Raw genomic sequence first — 19326 nt, 5'->3', positions numbered from 1 at the left:
CCTTATCTTTTAAAATGCAAATTGTGTTTCGGGGGGTTGTGCGCTGAATGCTCGCTGCGCCTCGACGTCTCCAGCCATTGGTGTCTGTGTCATTACTAATAGAGTCTTGTAAACACTCGTTAATCACGTAAGGCCGCCGTCCAGGGGCTCCGCACGCCAGCCTGTGGCGGGTCTTCCCCGCCTCTGCGGCTCAGTGGGAAGGAGGTGGGAGGAAAGTAGGAAGAAAGGGAGGGAGGGAGGGAGGAGGCAGGCCAGAGGGAGGGACCGCCTCGGAGACAGAAGCGCCGCAAGGAGAGAGCGGAGCACCGCGGGCTGGGGCTCAGCCTTCCGCCTCTCCCCGCGCCCCCAGCCCCTTCTCCTTCGCGCCCCGGGCAGCCTCCAGCATTCGTCCCCAGGCAGCATGGTGAAGTCTGCTCTCGGGCCCTCGCCACCATGTACGTGAGCTACCTTCTGGACAAGGACGTGAGCATGTACCCCAGCTCCGTGCGCCACTCTGGCGGCCTCAACCTGGCGCCGCAGAACTTCGTCAGCCCCCCGCAGTACCCGGACTACGGAGGTTACCACGTGGCGGCTGCGGCCGCGGCGGCCGCGAACTTGGACAGCGCGCAGTCCCCAGGGCCATCCTGGCCGCCCGCATATGGCGCCCCGCTCCGGGAGGACTGGAACGGCTATGCGCCGGGGGGCGCAGCGGCCGCCGCCAACGCCGTGGCGCACAGCCTCAACGGGGGATCCCCAGCCGCCGCCATGGGCTACAGTAGCCCCGCGGATTACCACCCGCACCACCACCCACACCACCACCCGCACCATCCGGCCGCTGCGCCTTCTTGCGCCTCTGGGCTGCTGCAGACGCTCAACCCCGGGCCGCCCGGGCCGGCCGCCACCGCCGCCGCGGAGCAGTTGTCCCCGGGAGGCCAGCGGCGGAACCTGTGCGAGTGGATGCGGAAGCCGGCGCAGCCGTCTCTTGGAAGCCAAGGTAAGCGGCCCTGGTGTCCCGCGCGAGGGCGCTCTGAGAAGGCGCTGGCCCCGCCGCTGGCTGCGGGGCGGCAGCGTGCCCAGCGAGCTCGGGCTGTCTAGGAGCTCCGCGCCAGGGCGGCAGAACCAGGGGACAAATTCCGGGGGCTCTGTCCCCTACAGGGTTCTGGCTACTGCACCTGGGAATGAATATTCTGAGCTTCACAACACCGTGTTCAGATTCGGGAAGAGGAGAGGCTCCCTCTTTCCAATAGTCCCTCATTCACGACTCTGAGATGGTGAATCGAGTCCTTCGCATTTGCTGTGGCCGTTGCTCCTAGCTTAGCTTCTCGCCGCTGAGGAGAAGGAGCCGGGTCTAAACCATTCTTCTCTGCGATCTCCTTCCCCATCTAAGCCTCCCTTGAAGAAAGGTGGCCTGAGACTTGTCAGGCGGGTGGTGAAGCTGCGCGAGGGGCCAGGTTTGGCCATTCGTGTTAATTCGAGGTATAGGAGCTACAGCGAGCAGAGAGGGCGGGGAACGCTGCGGAGGAAAGAAGGTGCTGGCCCCAGGGGCCAAGGGGTCTGGGGCGTGCCAGTTTCTGAACCTTTTACATGCGAAGGGGTTATTCCTGGCAAAAGTTGGAAGGCTAGGGGCTAGAAACCGAGGGAGTCTTTTCTGTTTGACAAGAGAGCAGGTAGAGTGGGAAGAAAGCCTGGTAGGGATGCTGCTCCAGATGGTAGTCATTTTCCCAGATCTTCCTTTCAAGGATGTCAGGAGTGTGTGCGTACATTTGTGTGTGTTCCAGACTCCCGGGCTTGCAAGACTGAGGAGCTCATTGGCTCCTTCTGGTGTCATGATGTGCGTCCAGGTGGGAAAGAAGTGCGAATAGGTGTGATGGTGGGAGTTCTTTCTGCGACCTCTTTTACTCCAAGAAGGCTTTCCCCAGACCTCCGCGCTTCCGCTTGTTTGGCCTTTCTCCTTGCTTGCCCAGTCGGGCTCGCACGCAGGTTATGGCCACTTTGGAGAGGTTTACAGCCAATTACAGCCGCATAAATCAGAGCGGCTATTGAGGCTGTGTCTGGGCATCAGTTAGTTTTGGCATCTCTGAGCACAGGCGGAGCAGAGTCCGGTGGGAAATGCGGCCGCCCCACAGAAGGCCGCAGATCAGCCTTGGGCTGGCCCTAGAGACTGGACTTGGTCCGCTCCACAAGAGACCGAGCTCCCAGGTACCCTTTCTACACAGGCTGACTGGGGCATGGTTGATTGGGGTCGTCGGCAGCCGAAGGGAGACCTTTTGCGTGTCCCGGGAGAATTGCAGGGGGGCCAGGGCCGAGTGTGGGGGAGGGAAGGGAGCTGCAGAAGCCCAGGCCGTGGGGTCAGCAGATGAGAGGTCGCTGTGAAGTCCTGCGCGGAGGTGGCAAGGCCGCGGACGGCGCCAGGCGCCCTTGTGATGTTAATATGGGGAGGCCGCTCCTTGCCGGCAGTGCCCGACTCCTCTGCAGAGCGTCATCTGTCAAGGGGTAGAGGGGTTGGGGGTACGCGGCCTGGCTCGCTTTGATATACACCTTCCCAGCCCTGCCATTGTCTCTTTTAGGGCCCGGAAAGAGGGTGGTGACTTTCGCAGTCAATAATGAATTCTGACAAGTCCCTCTCATCCCTTCCCTCCTTCTGCCCCCCCTCCTTGGTTCCCAGGGGGTGCGGGGCGCCTCCAAGGCCCTTGGGGCGCGGGCCGAAGAGATCGCAGGGTCCTGGTCACCGAGTTTCCCCGCCCTCCCGGGACACTGAAAGGGCAGCACCCGAGCAAGGGTCGCTAAGAAGCACCTCAAGGCGAGTATCGCTCCTGGGGTGTCCTGCTGAGGGAACTGTTCTGTGCCCGGTCCCCAGCCCTGGGGGTGTCCCGGCTCCCCGCCTTATACTATCTGCGTGACCTGGTCTGATGCCCCATTTCCTCATCTGTAAGAAGAGGCAAGTGTCAATGGCAGCGGCGAGTGGGTTTGAGGCGGTAGTGCCTGTGAGCGCGCCCACCGGGTAGACAGCTCCCGGGACGTGTCGGTTCCCTGCACTTTACTAGCGGCCTCGGGGTCGGGGCTGTCGCGTCCATTCAAATGCGCCTGCCAGCCGTGTTTATGTTAATGCGCCTGGCGGGGAGGGGGATGAAAGCTGGGGCCGCCATTTGCTCAGTAGTGGTAATTCAAACAGAACGCGGTTGTTATTAAGGCATTGAAAGGGCTTTTCTTTGATAAGATCGCCTTGTCCTGCATTGTTTGCGGCTGTGTTCCCCTTTCAGCGGCTCCGGGGAGCTCCCTCTGATCCGGCCTGTATCTTCCCAGGACGCTTTTGTTGTGGTTTGCAAAGGGTTTTACCTGAACAAAGTCGGCCTGCGGGGCATTAAACACCTCCAGGCAACTCTCAGACCCTTTAGATCTTTCTGTAGGATTGGGCACGGGGGCAATTGAACCTGTTCAGCTGCACGAAGATCCCAACTCGGGACCCAGCCCCAGAGAACAGCTCCTGACCGGGGCTCTGACACCCAGGACAGACCTGATGGAGACACAGGCTCCTGCTGCTCCAACAATTGTGGACATTATTTGTCAAGGCCCTTCAGTAAAACAATCAATCCAGGATTTAATATGTTGACTCAATCCAATGAGCATAGATCACTGGTCAGGATAGCTCTGGCCAGGTTTGCTGCTGGACTAAATGGAGGATTAAAAAGAAAAAGTGCCAAATGCCAAACTGAGTTCTCCCAGGCATAAAATGTCCCCAGCTGGACTGGTTTTCGGCCTGCCAGCATGGGTTCCGAATGCCAAAGCCCAGCTCAGAATTCTACTCCATGGTGGTGGTGGTGGTGGTGGGGGTTGATTCTAGCGACTTGAGGGAACCTGTCAGCTCTTGCACCCCACTTTCTATTTGTAGTAAAGCAAACAGAAAGTAACCTTAACCTCCACCTTTGCAACACAACCCCAGCTGTATTCAGGCTGGGCTTCTGCTTCTGGTAGGCCTGAAAATCTGGATGTTCCCTGGACTCTGGCTACCCACCCCCACCTCTTTCCCATGGTGCCAAATATATGCCCGTATGAGATTTGCTTTACCCAAAGGGTGGTTGGCTTCAGTTATCTTCCATGTGTATGAGGTTTCAGGCTTTTTTTTTTTTAATTAAAAAAGCCACTTAACCCCAAGGTTAGTTTAGTTGCTCCCACTAGTCTCCTTCCTCCCCCCCCCCCCCCGACCCTCTGGGGGGTCTTGTCAGACTTGGCAGGAACCGGCCAAATCAGGGACCCCCTAGCGTGGTGGAGGAAGAGAAATGGCCCTTGGGTTAGGGAGGTTTGTCATTACCCATGACTGATGGGCTGCCTTGTAGTCCTCAGTCCTAACTTTTCCTTCCTCCACAGTGAAAACCAGGACGAAAGACAAATACCGGGTCGTGTACACGGACCACCAGCGGCTGGAGCTGGAGAAAGAGTTTCACTACAGCCGCTACATCACCATCCGGAGGAAGGCAGAGCTGGCTGCCACGCTGGGGCTTTCAGAGAGGCAGGTGGGAACCGCCCAGCTACCCGTGGTCCTGGACACTGCCTAGGGGAGGGTTGTGGGAGTTAGAAGGCTGGCCATAGGGGCCACCTAGTTCTGTGGGCAGATTATAGCAGGAGGATGAGCTCCATTTGCCTTTGGAGTACATTTTTTTTTTTTTTAAGAGGCAGAGTCTTTGTTGCCCTCCGTATAGTGCCATGGTGATGTAGCTCACAGCAACCTCCAGCTCTTGGGCTTAGGTGAGTCTCTTGCCTCAGCCTCCCGAGTAGAGTAGCTGGGACTACAAGTGTCCGCCAAACACCTGGCTATTTTTTGTTGCAGTTTGGCCAGGGCCAGGTTCGAACCTGACACTCTCAGTATATGGGGCCGGCACCCTACAAGCTGAGCCACAGGTGCTGTCCTGGAGTTCTTTTTAAAAAGATTTCTTCTATCTCTGGTTAGTTGTCTTCTTTGATGTTGTGTTTGTTTTTCTATGTTGAGGGCTCTGATAGGTGTGAGAAAAAGCCTATGGTATTAGATTAAAACAGAATTCCATTTGTGTCAATAAGGACATATGGAATATCTTTTCTTTTTGTTTTTGGTGTTGTAGTGAGAGAGAAAAATATTAACCGATTTCTGCTAATAAAAACTAGAGGGGCAACATTTTGTTTCACGAACACTTTCTATATAATCTAGAACAAAGCAGGCCAAATTCACAACCAGGAAGCCATGCATTGTACCTCAAATTCAGCTCCAAGGTGAGGAATATTACATTTCAGTTTAGCCTTGAGGGGCCAAAGGTTGTCATTTAAAGTACACTGGCCTCCTTTTGCTTGTGTAGAAAGGGCCTTTTGGTCCCGAGACTCTGAACTTTTCCAGTAAAGTTATAGATAAAGGTTGCTTTGAAAAGAAAACTGGGGAGCAAGGGAGGAGGAGGACTTTACCTGAGAATGAACTTGGCTTGGGAATGACTCCAGAGATGGGCCCAATGAAAGCTTCTAGAAGGATTTGGGATTCCATAGCTGGGGAGGGAGACATTGGTGATATTGATGGATACGGTTTCTCTTTTCCTTTTTGTCATTGCCTTCTATATATTTTTCCACCTTTTCATTTCTAGGTTAAGATTTGGTTTCAGAACCGAAGAGCAAAGGAAAGGAAAATCAACAAGAAAAAGTTGCAGCAGCAGCAGCAGCAACAGCCACAGCAGCAGCCACCTCCACCGCCTCCCCAACAGCCTCCCCAGCCTCAGCCTGGTCCTTTGAGAAATGTGCCAGAGCCCTTGAGTCCTGTGTCTTCCCTGCAAGGCTCAGTGCCAGGTTCTGTCCCTGGGGTTCTGGGGCCCACTGGGGGTGTGTTAAACCCCACTGTCACCTAGTGACCCACCGTGGTTGGCAGTGGCAGAGCAATTCCAGGCTGAGCCATGAGGAGCATGGACTCTGCTAGAATCCTCAGAAGAGACCCCTCCACTCCCACCCACAAACACATACCTATAAACCTAGCTCTCGAGGAAAAATGCGGGCTGCGAGTAAAGACAAGTGGGATGGAGCTCTCAAGGAAGATATTCTCCCAGATTTTTCCTTTTTCCAGTCTGGCTTTTTCTGCCATTGAGGAGACAGGAAATGACTACTGGACTTCCTTCACCACTGGCAGAAGCATTGCCTGGACTGACCACACTGACCAGGCTTTCAGCTTTCTCCTCCCTAGCTTTTGCCTCCAAGATCTGCAAACTGCATGCCTGGCTGGAACTGAGGGGAGAGAGGGACTCAGGAACTGCACACTCGGAGCCAAGATGGCACTGCCTGCTTACAACCACCCAAGGCCTAACTGGCCCTCCTGCCTCGGGGCGGGCAAGATTTAAACTGCAGAAGCCAGAGGCAGCTAAGATAGAAGGCTGGACTGACCAAAGACTGCAGAACCCCCAGGTGGCCTGTGTCTTTTTTCTCCTCCCTCTCCAGATCAGGAGAGGCATGGCTGGTGTATGGTGGTGTGTGGTGGGAGGGGGTGGTTATTGGACTCCAGGCCTGACAAGGGGCCCCAGACAGGGCTTGTTTAGAAAGCCTGTCACCAGAGCTTCTCTGGGCTGAATGTATGTCAGTGCTATAAATGCCAGAGCCAACCTGGACTTCCTGTCATTTTCACAATCTTGGGCTGATGAAGAAGGGGAGTTTTTGTTGTTGTTGCTGCTGTTTGGGTTGTTGGTCTGTGTAAACATCCAAGCCAAGATTCTAAAAGCCTTCTGAATCTATGGGAAGAGAACGATATGGTGAAGGGAAGTGGGGGATATTTGAACACTTTTGAATTTTTTTTTCTAAAAAGAAAAAAGAGATAAATGAGCATTCCTGATTTCAGATTTTGTACTTATGGATTTTTTTTTTTCAGTTTTTATCTGGATTTTTTTTTTTTTTAAATATCTTCTTTGGTTGCGAGCTAGAATCAGAAAAATCAGGGAGTGGGTGGAGAAGGTTATCTGGACAGCCTCATTTTACCCCAGAGGGTCAGAAGCCTGAAGGAGCAGGTTCTGAGACCTTCCCTGCCCCCAAGCTGGAGCCCAGCTTTGGAATGTGTGGTTCTCCTAGGGGTGCCTTTGGGCAAAATACACATCTGAATGGTCAGCTGCTTCCCAGCCGCCTAGAATTATGGGGGGGTGGAGGTGAGAGGGCCCCCTTAAAGCAATTGCAAAGGCCAGGCAAGTCCCCTCTTCAGTGACACCTTCCTCCCTAGAGATGCCCCACAATCTAGCTAATTACACATAGCATTCATTATGTGAAGAAAAACATCTCCCCCACTGTTGCCCAAGACAACCTTTATGCAAGTACGGTCTTCTGGGAATCCAGAAGACTGGACATTTCCATGAGCATTTCTGCCTCTTCCTTTCCTGTTCCTGAGGTTTCCTTATCCCATCTCCTCCCCAAAGAAGAATTCAAGACCCAGTGTAAGAAGATCGCTTCAGTGATGGCTGCTTGTTATCTGGCTGTTCCTCTGGGGACTTGGCTGCCGCCCTTGAGGTTTTTGGTCCTGGAGGCCCCGGAGCTGGGCGCTCCCGGCAGGGCCTAGGGGGAGGAGGGCTTTGGCCTCCGTTTCTTCCCGCCAGCACCTTAGGGCCTAATCAGTGCCTCAACAGAGTGGGGAGGCCATTCGAGGGCTGCTGGGGAGAATGCGCAGCAAGAGGCATAAATACCCTCTGCAGGGCCCCCCCAGTTCCGCCGCCCTTCCGGGTGGCGCGTTCTCCTCCGGGATTGGGAAAGGGGTTCAGGTGGGTGGGGCCCGCGGGCGCCCGGCGGGAGCGGGAGGAGGGGGGCCTGGCCGGCCTTGTCAGTGTGGAGCGCGGGTGCGGGGGCTGCAGGAACAGGAGGGAAGCGGTGTTGGGATCCGCTGGGCGAGGGGTCCGGGTTCAGGGCCGCTGTGATCCCGGTGCCCCCCGGGTCTCCCGGCACAAGTAGGGAGCTCCGGCCCACGCCCCGGCCGCGCCCACACGCCCGCCCCCGGCAGCCGCAGTTGCTATGCGTTGCTGTGAAACGCCTGTCAATAAACGCTGTTTGGACAGTGGAGCGAGAGCACAAGGGTTGTTTGCTTAGTGGTTAGAGGTTCAAAAGTCGTCATTGTCCCGCTGCAAGCGATTACACGTTCTTCCCCTTCCCGGCGCTCGGCCTCCATGAGCGCAGATGGGGGACCAGGGAGCGGAGCTGGGCTTCCCCCTGACATGCACCACCGGCTCGCTTTTGCGCCCGCCCGCCCGGCCTCCCAGGCCACCGAAAAGGCGCAAAAACCAGGGTCCTCCCCAGCAAGGGAGGTCTGCGCTTCTGAAGCCGAGACACCGTGTCACCTGCGGAGCAAATCCAAGGAATTAGGGACGTGGCATGAGGGGCAGCACAACCTGATGAATTTAGGGAGGCCTGCGTGGGGAGCCAGGGATGACGGTAGACCAGGTGACTTAGGACTCTGAGCGCCTCTGGCACTGGGCACTCGAAGCGCAGTCGTCGGCATAGACCACGAGGGGGCGCGCGCGCTCTGGGAAGAGAGGCGGGAAAGGGCTCCAGTGCTCAGCCCATCGGAAGGTACAATCTCCGGAGCCTCTCCCAACCCGGGCTGCTCCCAAATTGGGGCACTATGAGATTTTCCCACGTTGACCGTGGGTCTCTTGAAACTAAGTTCAGGCGAGGGCGATTCCTGGATTTGGTGAATGTTCAAGAAGAACAAAATTGGGAGAAAGGGGATATCTATGCCATTCTAAAAGGATCATTTTGCACAAGATGTGTCTGTATTGTATTTTTAAAAATTACAGTAATGTGGGCATGGTTTTAATATATGGCAAGACTGGAAGTTTAGCATAAAAGTAGTATAAATTTAGTATAAACATGGGAATAAAATGTACCAGTGTTGTGGAACTCATGTGCAGAGAAAATAGCTGAAGTCTTTTTTATTTTTCTGTAAACAATTTGTGACTTTAACACATTCATACAATAAAATTAACAAATGGACTGATAATTAAAGCAAGAAATGTTTCAATTAGGTTACTGAGTTTCACGTCTTTCTAACAATATCTAGTCAAGAAAATTAGTCTACTAGCAATCCAAATATGTAAACAGCAATATTTTTGCTGTTATTCCCAACCACATAGGAAAAAATGAGAGAAGGCAACAAGCAGAAATGAAAGCAATATCAGCTACAGAATGACAAGAAAAGGTTAAATGTTTTCTAGGGCCACTATCTGCACCTTGCTTTAGAGACTGGCTGCTTACTCATCAGCTTACTGGCCTTGGGAAGATCACAACCTCTGAGCTGCCACTTCCTCATCTCAAGCGGATCAAATGAGGTAATTAGCGAACATAGCTTTATATACACTTAAGATTACACTCCAATTATAAGATGAGCTGCTTCTTGAACTATTTTCTGTAAAGTTCTGGACAGTCTTTACAGAGAGCTTTTGAACAAGATGACTTTTCAAATCACAATAGAATAACCCCTTTCCAGAATAGCCTCACCTCTGCTGTTTCCTGATTACCTCTGCTTAGGCATCTGCATAAAATCACGAGTGGCAAAGCACTGACATTCCAGATGTGAAGATAAGTTACTAATCTGCATAGTTTACTTGCCCTTTCATTTACCAGTGTTCACAGTCTATTTTCTGGTTGTACTTAGGAGAATCTGGATTAGTTGAGGATGTAGTTGAGAACCTTCCCATATTCTATCAGTACAATCTTAACCCAAAAGAAGCAGAGAGGCAGATACTCTAGATGGAATTAAAATTTCTTTATTTTATAACAATTTCCACCCAAACATCTCAATATTAATGCTGTACTCTTTCAGGAGCCACCCCAAGAGGCTGCTGTACTTTTAATTCTCTAGGGCTGATTCATCCCTAGAAGTCATTTTTCCTTTACATTTTCCTTTTGCTTCTTGCTCTTCTGGGAAAAGGTGCATTACAATTTTGGGAAACCCAGCAGGTTTTTAGCTGTGGGACTAGCTGTGTGATACTGGGCCAAAACACTCAACATCTTCTTTTCTGAGCTACAAATCAGAGGAAATGTATCTATTTCTTATATCGTGATTTTCTAGAAGGTTATGAAATTATATCTAGAAAAAAACGCAAATTCCAAATAAAAACAGAATCTATCAGTTCTAAAGATTATACCAACATTTACCTTGTCTTTCTTCTTGCTGTCAGTCTATAGGAGATGTGGGCAAGTGCTTAGGTGACCTTTTGGCTCCTATGTCTCTAGTACCCAAACACTACATTTGCTTTAATAACAGCTTTTCCAAATTGGAATTCGTCATTAAACACAATAGATATAGATACTATCAACTAAGTTGCCGGATGACCAAAGTTAAACAACCTGTTTTGTTTTTGTTTTTTCCTTTCTGCAGGATCCTGGCAATTCCGTGCTAGGGAGATCTAATTCATAAACTGGAGTACAACCAGATCCATGAAAAAAGAGTTCCCTGAGATGAAAGTATTACCAAACCATCCTTTCACATACATACACATTTATTTAAACAATACTTCTGTCCTTTCTTGGGCTGAGGTATCTAATAGTTTATCAGCAAGTAAGAACCTCAGGCAGTGCATGCATTTTTATATCTGAATTTTAACTTCTAGGAAAGGAATTCTTTCCTAATTGTTCCTGTGTTATCTCAGAACTTTCAGGATTGACAGTCTGCTATCATAATACTTTGTATTTGTAGTACGACAATAATATACAAGTGGTAGTTGATAAATGCCTTTCCAACCTCAGGAAAGCAAACAATAAAAACAATGTAGGAGCTAAAGTCATTGTAGTACAAACATACAATGGCTTATTGTGTGGCATTTAAATAATTTTAATTTATTGATGATTAGTAGAATCAGTGACAAAGATTAAGAACCTAAACCACAGATTAGGATTTTTTTTTTTTTTTATATAGAGTTTGACTCTGTCGTCCTGGGTAGAGTGCCACGGAGTCATAGCTCACAGCAACCTCACAGTCTTGGGCTTGAGCAATTCTCTTGCCTCAGCCTTCCAAGTAGTTGGGAACACAGGCCTGTGCTACCATACCAGCTAGTACTTCTATTTTTAGTAGAGATGGGGTCTCACTCTTGCTTAGGCTGGTCTCTGAACTCCTGTGCACAAGCAATCCACCCACCTCAGCCTCCCAGAGTTGTAGGACTACTGGCATGAGCCACGTGCCACAGAGATTTGGAATTGTTAGAAATGATAGGGCAGGCTCTGCTCTTGTAGTTCAGCAGCTAGGGCACCAGCCACATACACAGGAATTGGCGGGTTCAAACCCAACCCAAGCCTGCCAAAAAACAATGACAACTACAATGAAAAAATAGCTGGGTGTTGTGGTGGGCGCCTATAGTCCCAACTACTCAGTAGGCTGAGGCAAGAGAATCGCTTAAGCCCAAGAGTTAGAGGTGCTATGAGCTGTGACACCACGGCACTCTACTGAGGGCAATATAGTGAGACTATGTCTCAAAAAAAAAAAAAAAAGAAAAGAAAAGAAAAGAAATGACTAGGGCAGGTCTTCTACTCATGAAAGACACACAGTATATGGTCCTTTCACTCTGTATATGTAATTTTTAAAACAAGAAACACAAAACTCAATAGAACTAGATTCTATTTGTAGTCTTCACTTTACCCTACTATTTTCTAGACAGAATCATGGTAGGGTATAAGTGCATTGCCAGAAACAGAAGAAGGACATAAATAAGCCAGAACCAGGGATCATTGTCCAGTAAATAACAACATAGAAGAGGGCAGGAAGAACAAAAAGGTAGACTGTCTGAAACTCACAACATAAAAAAATTAATGTTTTCCCCCTTGAACTACTTTATTGAAAATGTTGCATATTTCAGAAATCTCAATTCCTATTTGTCTTTATTTGCTCCTATTATTTTCATCCTATCTATAAATTTCATATAAACATCTTTAATACTTTTAGGTAGCTGTCAGTGATAAATATCATGTTACGTGGCACATTAGACACTGATTCAGATCCTATAACTGGAGAACGGCAGTTCTTGGGCATGATGACAAATCTACAGGCAACCTACAATCAAAACTTAAATATTTCTCATTTCTACAGAAAAGCGAGGCCCTTGAAATGTACATCTGGTGTCATGATTGGTCGTCTTTAGTGGACCCTTGGCCAGAATGGAAAACTAAAAAGCTATCACCAGGGGTGGCTCATCCTGCAATCTTAGCACTCTGGGAGGCCAAGGAGGAGGGAGGAATCCTCGAGTTCAGAAGTTCAAGACCAGCCTGAACAAGAGTGAGACCTGTCTCTACTAAAAATAGAAGAATTAGCTGGTCGTTGTGGCCAGATCCCTGTAGTCCCAGCTACTTGGAAGGCTGAGATCCTTAAGGAGGATCCCTTGAGCCCAGGTGATCTATGATGACACCACTGCACTCTAGCCTGAGCAACAGAGTGAGACTCTAAGGGGCGGGAAAAAAAAAGAAAAAAAAAAGCTATCACCGAAAGGTCGTGACATCTGAAGTTGTTCCGTGGGTAAATTTTCAGATGGACTTGTTATGCCCGAATAAAGCTGAGCGCTACTTTTGCAAATCTAGAGACGGGCAAAATCAACAAGAAGCAAGTGCTCTTTCCTCAGCCCTAACTTTAGTTTTCTTCCTCCCTTCACCTCTACCTCAGAGAAACCATTGTCTAAGTTTGAACCTGTATATTTTATTTTATTTTTTATAATTTTTTATTTTATTTATTTATTTATAGTTTTTGGCCGGGGCTGGGTTTGAACCCGCCACCTCCGGCATATGGGGCCACGCCCTACCCCTCTGAGCCACAGGCGCCACCCAGAACCTGTATATTTTAGACAGAAAAATGGATGAAACTGGTTCTTTGCTTATGCCCCAATAGGCCAGGTGTCCACTATATGCCTGCAGGAAGCTTTGAGTCTGGTATCTTGGAGAAGATACGGTTCGGGTAGCAGCGACTCCACGCCCACCCCTGCCGCCTGGGAGGGGCTGTGGCGGGTCTTCCGCCGCGCACAAGGTCAGCCTGCCTTCCGTCCCGTGGGGCCGCTCAGGGCGCGCAGCCCCGGCACCCGGAGCCAGACCGCTCTGTCGGGCGCCCTCGCCGCTTGCCGCCGAGATTCGTGGCCTCTTCCGGGGGGGTTTGGGGCGGGAGATGGGCCGCCAGGCACTGGTCGCAGGCCCACCCCCGCCAGCCCAGCCGGCGCGGCGCTAAACCTCCTGCGAAGTTTTCTATTTTTGTAGAAACGCGGTCTCACTGATCTCCAACTCCTGTCCTTAAACAATCCTTGGGCCTCAGCCTCCCACAGTAGAGGCGTGAGCCACGGCACCGAGCCTCATGGGATTATTTTAAATTTTTATTTATTTCCATTTCATTTCACTTATTGAGACAGAGTCTCACTCTGTCGCCCTGGGTAGAGTTCCATGGCATCGTAGCAACCTCAAATTCCTGAGCTCAAGCCATCCTCCTGCCTCGGCCTCCCCAGCCGCTGGGATTACTGGCACCCGCCACAACAGTAGGCTAGTTTTTCTATTTTTGGTAGAGACAAGGTCTCGCTCTTTCTCAGGCTGGTCTCGAACTCCTGAACTCAGGCAATCCTCCCGCCTTGGCCTCCTAGAGCACTAGGATTACAGGCGTGAGCCACCGCAGCGGCCATGGGATGATTTTTAAACAGCTCCGACGCAGGCAGCTATGGCGCGGAGGTGCTGAAAACCTGGGCCATGGGCACGAGGAACAGCGGATTCCATCGTTTGGCCAGTGACGGTGGCGACCCGGACCGAGGAAGTATAGTTTGAAAGGGGAGGACAGGAGTGTTCGTGGGTTCTGCCCCCTCCGCGCTGCTCCCAACCGCGGCCTGCGGGCACCGGGTTGGTCTCCGAGGCCCCCGGCAGGCGGCGCTGCCGCTCCGGCTGAAAGGGCGGAACAGCGGGTCGGGGGTGGGGAGCAGCCGCCGGACTCTGGCCCCGGCCCTGGGGCCTTGAGAGAGCCGGGACTCGGAGCGGGAAGCCACAGGACTGAGCCGCTGCAAGAAGAGCCCGGGGACCCCGCGGCCCTTCCCCACCCGCCTCGATGGCTTTCCTGACTTCCCCGCCGAGGGCTCGGGGCTCGGGGCTCGGGGCTCGGGGTAGGGCTCAGGGGGTGTCACCTTTTTCAGGTTTCTCTTCACAGCCACCAGAAGGCGCGGCCTGCCCTCTAGGCAAAGGCCATTCTCCCCCAGAGTCCGTTTGTGGCCCAAAGACGGTTTCCATCTCATCACAGACAAAGAAACGCCTTCCCGGGTCGCCACCATGGCCTTTGCCCCTCACCAGACCCCTGCAATTTGGGGGCTCCCAGAAACCTGATTTTGCCTCTCGGCTTAAATGGTTAGTGGCCATTTGAGGGCTGATCCCCAACCTGGGCCCACTTTGCGGTGTGTGGAGTAGGGAGGAGGGCGGAATCACTCTTAATCTCATGGCACAGCTAAATAATTTACTCAAGGTCTTCTCTTCCTGCCAATTCCTTTCCCTGTACCACTGCCCTTTACTTCCTGCTTTGTGAGCCCCGGGGAGAAAAGGAACAGGTCTTATTAAGAAAAGTTAATATTAATAGAGGCGCCATGCTTCGTGCTTCTCCAACAACCCCTCATCTTCCCCTCTCACCCCCACCTCCTCCAAGCAAATCCCCTTCCTCCAATAATTCTTTCAGAATTGGAGATGAGACTTGTACTTCGGGGTATATTCCAGAAACAAGGACGCTTGTGTCACATTCTGGCTAAACCACATCCTCCTCCAGTTCTCACCAGCGCGGCAAGTGGCAAAGGTCGAGAGTGCACACAGTAGCTGCCCCCACAGAAGCAGCTCAGGCTCCAAACTGGAGTCAAAGAGATAAGCGGGCAGGACAGAGTTGGCAGGCTCCACAGCAAAAATACCCGCAGGAAAGGGACAGGCAGAGCAAACTAAAGGGGACAGGGGGAGCAGACTTTACGAGGTTCAACAAACACTCAAAGAAAAAGACAGCAAACCAATACTGTACAAAAAAATACCTGATAGCGTCAAGTTCACTTGTTTCTAGTGTGTGTGCAATTCAAGCGTATCGTTTATGAGAAATAGCAAGGTTTGGTCGGGTTTGAGCTTTTATTAGTGCAAAGTAAGGGTTTGCACAAACAATTCCTTCCAACAATGCAGAGGTGTGGAAAGAAAAAAGTTAGTAATTTCTCCCCGATCGTTTCGATTCCATCCCTCTGCCAGACCAATGTTAACACCAGTTCATGTCATTTCAAGAATTGCTTGTTCTTCATTTTCAATCCTTAAAACAAACAAACAAACAAACAAATAACAACAACAATGAAATCATACTTAACTCTGTGACTTGCTTTTATCACTTAATATCATGAGCATTTCCCCAGTTCATTAACCATAAATCCAACCAATTTTTTTAATGTCTAAATTTTATAAATTGCCAGGCGCAGTGGCTCACGCCTGTAATACTAGCCCTCTGGGAGGCCGAGGCGGCGGATTGCCTTAGCTCACAGGTAGGAGACCAGCCTGAGCAAGAGAGAGACCTTATCTCTAAAAATAGCCAGGCCTTGTGGCTGGCACGGGTAGTCCCAGCTACTCGGGAGGCTGAGGCAAGAGAATTGCTTGAGTTTGAGGTTGCTGTGAACTGTCACAACCCTGCATTGGGTGACGAAGTGAGACTGTCTCAGATTAAATAAATAAATAAATAAAATTAAAATGAAAGTTTATTAAAAATTAATTAATTTTATAAATTATTATAAAATTTTATAAATGCGAATATACCAGAATTTTTACTCATTTATTCAACAACTTATTTTTTTGAGATAGTCTCAATTTTGTCACCCTCAGTAGAGTGCTATGGCATCATAGCTCACAGCAACCTCAAACTCTTGGGCTCAAGTGATCCTCTTGCCTCAGCCTCCCAAGTAGCTGGGAGTACATGCCCTGGACAATTTATTTTAAATGTTTACAATATGCTAGGTGCTTGGAAAATAGCAGTAATAGTCACAGATAAAAATCCCTGTTCTCTCTCTCTGTATTTTTTTTTTTTTTTTGACATCAGCTGGTGTCTTGCTGTATTTCCAGCCTGGCCTAGAACTCCTGGCTTCCAGTAGCTAGAACTACAGGCCACATGCAGCTAAAAATCCCTTTTCTAATTATTTTCTTACCAGTGTACATTCAAATTGTTGTCAGTGTTTTGTTACTACAAATCGTAAAGAGGTAAACATCTTATATATCCCTTCGTGTTTTTGTATTTTTGAAAGATGCATTACTTAAGTAGAGAATGCTGGATCAAAGAATATGCATAATTTTAACTTTAGTAAATAATAGTCATTGCTTTCCAAAAAGGTTGAGCAAGTCACACAATTCACAGTGTTCAAGAGTGAGTTCCCCTTTCTTCATATCCTCTTTTGCACTAGAGGTTATGATTTAAGTTTTTGCTAATCTGATTGGACAAATAATGATAACCAATTTAACTTTCCACTCAAAAATTATTAAGTGGGTTGGCGGCGCCCGTAGTGGTGGGTAGGGTGCCCGCCACATATACCGAGGCTGGCGGGTTTGAACTTGGCCTGGGCCAGCTAAAACAACAATAGCAATTGCAACAAAAAAATAGCCAGGTGTTGTGGCAGATGCCTGTAGTCTGAGCTACTGGGAGGCTGAGGCAAGAGAATCACTTAAGCTGAAGAGTTTGAGGTTGCTATGAGCTGTGACGCCACGGCACTCTATTCAGGGCGACAGCTTCAGACTCTGTCTCAAAAAAAAAAAATTATTATGTGGGTTGAGCATATTTCCATATGTTTATTGGGCATTTGCATTTTCCTTTCCATGATTTGTTTTGAGTCTGCTAGCAGTTTGTTTTGTTTTGTTTTGTTTTCTTTCTTTTTTTTTTTGCAGTTTTTGGCCAGGGCTGGGATTGAACCCGCCACCTCCAGCATATGGGGCCGGCGCCCTACTCCTCTGAGCGACAGGCGCCACCCTTTCTTTTCTTTTTTGAGACAAAGTCTCTCCTTCCATCACCCTGTTGGTGTCATAGCTCACAGCAACCTCAGACTCCTGAGCAATCCTCTTGCCTCAGGCTCCCTAATAGCTGGGACTATAATCACCTGCCACAACACTAGCTGTTTTTTATGAGGGGTCTGGCCCTTACTCAGGCTGGTCTCAAACTCTTGAGTTAAAGCTATCCCCCTGCTTCAGCCTCCCAAAGTGCTAAGATTACAGGTTTAATCCTCATTTTTGTCACGCTCGGTAGAGTGCTGTGGCATCATAGCTCACAGCAACCTCAAACCTGCACTCTGCCTTGTTTGTTTATTTTTTGAGATAGAGTGTTGCTCTGTTGCTTGGGATGGAGTGCAATGACATCACCATAGCTCACTGCAACCTCAAACTCCAGGGCTCAAACAATCCTTCTGCCTTAGCCTCCCCAGTAGCTGGGACTGCAGGCCCAAGACCCAGCCATTTTTTTCTATTTTTGTAGATATAGGGTCTTACTCTTATTCAGACTGGTCTCCAACTCTTGACTTCAAGAGATCGTTCCACTTTAACCTCTTAGTGTGCTAGGATTATAGGCGCGGGCCAGCACTCTCAGCCTGAATTTGTTCTTCTCCTAAACAGAACTAAAAGAAATGGTGTGAGTGCTTATTTTTTTAACTTAAATTATTTTGTTTAAGTTTTGCAACAATCAGTATCCATTCCTATGGGATAAATACTAATCCAGGCTTTTCTGACATCAAACACCATGCTATGTAAACCACTGTAGTGTCTGCTTTCTGAGAGAAGCAGACATTCTAAGTATAAAGGCAGGGTTTGAAATGACAAAGAAACTAATAGATAGCTATCGAAAAGATCATAGCCATAAAAGCAAATTATAAAATGACAAAAAAAAATTGCTAAAAAAAGACAGAGGATTGGTATCCTTATTATATATGTATGTGTATATATATATATCCCAATAGAAATTGATAAGAGTAGGTTCAAGGAGTAGGGTGCCAGCCCATATACCAGAGGTGGCAGGTTCAAATCTGGTCCTGGCCAAAAACTGCAACAACAACAACAACAACAAAATACTATTAAAAAAAAGAAATAAATTGATAAGAAAAACACTAGATTTCTAAAGAAATATCAGCAAACAACTAACACTTCCAAAAAAAAACAAAAACCAGTACTCAGTGCTGCTGGGGATATGATGAAACAGGCATCTCCTACACAAATAATAAGATAATACATTTATATATATAAGATAATACATTAATATATATTTTTTAAATGCCAATTTGGTGATATATTTTACAAGTCTTAAACTACTCACAGTCATGAAGATCCATACATAACCATCAAACTGCTATTTTCGGTGTAAGTAATGGCACGGGGAATCGTATTTTGGGTCATACATTTAAAAAGGCAAGATACAAAAGAATATACATATTATAACATTTTGCAACTATGAAATGCTAGTAAGCTAAAAAAAATGTCCCCAAGAAGATACTGGCAGGTGGCGCCTGTGGCTCAAGGAGTAGGGTGCCGGCCCCATATACCAGGGGTGGCAGGTCCAAGCCCGGCCCTGGCCAAAACTGCAAAAAATACTAAACCAAACCAAACAAACAAAAAACAAACAAGCAAAACCCAACCAAAAAAGTCTTTGCAGGTATGAGATTTTTTTTTTTTTGAGACAGAGACTTCCTTTGTCACCCTCGGTAGAGAGCCACGGTGTCTAGCTCACAGCAACCTCAAACTCTTTTGGCTCAAATGATTCTCTTGTCTCAGCCTCCCACATAGCTATGACTACAGCCATGACTGCAGTAACTACGCCACAATGCCTGTTTTTTTTTGTTGTTGTAGTTGTCATTGTTGTTTGGCAGGCCTGGGTGGGTTCGAACCTGCCAACCCTGGTGTATGTGGCTGCCTAACCACTGAGCTACAGGTGCTGAGCCTATACACTGCTCCTTCTACCCCTCCCCAGTGTCACCTCCCTTGGGCTGGAAGCCCCAGACACCAGCCCTTTCCCCTTTTGGTTTAGTCCTTCTGTGGCTTCCCTGTGAAAGGAAAAGCATGAAAGGAAGTTGAGACTCCAAAGGCTCCCAGGTCTGCTGTGGCCCACCCTCTGCCTTTCTGGACACATCTCTTTGGTCCATTCACCCAGGTGTCCAGATGTGCAGCGTCCAGATATCCCAGCCCTTGCTCTTTCCATCCTGATCTTTTTTTTTTTTTTTTTTTTTTTTGTAGAGACTCACTGTACCGCCCTCGGGTAGAGTGCCGTGGTGTCACACGGCTCACAGCAACCTCTAACTCTTGGGCTTACATGATTCTCCTGCCTCAGCCTCCCGAGTAGCTGGGACTACAGGCGCCCTCCACAACGCCCGGCTATTTTTTTGTTGCAGTTTGGCGGGGGCTGGGTTT

At 49.2% G+C, this 19326-nt stretch overlaps 2 protein-coding genes across 8 annotated transcripts in view; one reads left to right on the top strand and one right to left on the bottom strand.

The window, feature by feature from the left end:
- Window positions 1–242: 242 nt before the first annotated feature.
- CDX2 (caudal type homeobox 2) lies at window positions 243–6810 on the top strand. 2 transcript variants are annotated; one of them, XM_053563772.1, is made up of 3 exons: window positions 243–973; window positions 4345–4490; window positions 5580–6810. In XM_053563772.1, the coding sequence occupies exons 1-3, from the start codon at window positions 433–435 to the stop codon at window positions 5835–5837; spliced, it is 945 nt and encodes a 314-aa protein (XP_053419747.1). In that variant the 5' UTR covers window positions 243–432; the 3' UTR covers window positions 5838–6810. The 2 variants fall into 2 exon arrangements, with proteins under 2 accessions (XP_053419747.1, XP_053419748.1); XM_053563773.1 differs by having other exon boundaries at window positions 4345–4486; window positions 5580–5724.
- Window positions 6811–14625: 7815 nt separating this feature from the next.
- Window positions 14626–19326, bottom strand: part of LOC128566755 (uncharacterized) — an 18933-nt gene continuing 14232 nt past the window's right edge. For 3 of the 6 annotated variants that reach the window (XR_008374627.1, XR_008374626.1, XR_008374628.1), the window contains exons 5-6: window positions 17422–19109; window positions 14626–15217 (exon numbers count right to left, since the gene is read on the bottom strand). The gene's annotated coding sequence lies outside the window, so the exon portion shown is untranslated. The remainder of the gene's footprint in view (window positions 15218–17421; window positions 19110–19326) is intronic. The other 3 variants (XR_008374629.1, XR_008374630.1, XR_008374631.1) reach the window with 3 other exon arrangements.

Source organism: Nycticebus coucang, chromosome 15 (assembly GCF_027406575.1).
Source record: "Nycticebus coucang isolate mNycCou1 chromosome 15, mNycCou1.pri, whole genome shotgun sequence".
Taxonomy (NCBI): Eukaryota; Metazoa; Chordata; class Mammalia; order Primates; family Lorisidae; genus Nycticebus; species Nycticebus coucang.
This window is presented reverse-complemented; position numbering and strand designations above follow the sequence as displayed.

What these genes read in the sequence shown, in the direction of transcription:
- CDX2 (XM_053563772.1), top strand. Translation starts at nt 433, where the DNA reads ATGTACGTGAGCTACCTTCTGGACAAGGACGTGAGCATGTACCCCAGC. An exon ending in GCCGTCTCTTGGAAGCCAAG is followed by an intron (nt 974 to 4,344) that starts GTAAGCGGCCCT and finishes CTTCCTCCACAG; the next exon opens with TGAAAACCAGGACGAAAGAC. An exon ending in TGGGGCTTTCAGAGAGGCAG is followed by an intron (nt 4,491 to 5,579) that starts GTGGGAACCGCC and finishes TTTCATTTCTAG; the next exon opens with GTTAAGATTTGGTTTCAGAA.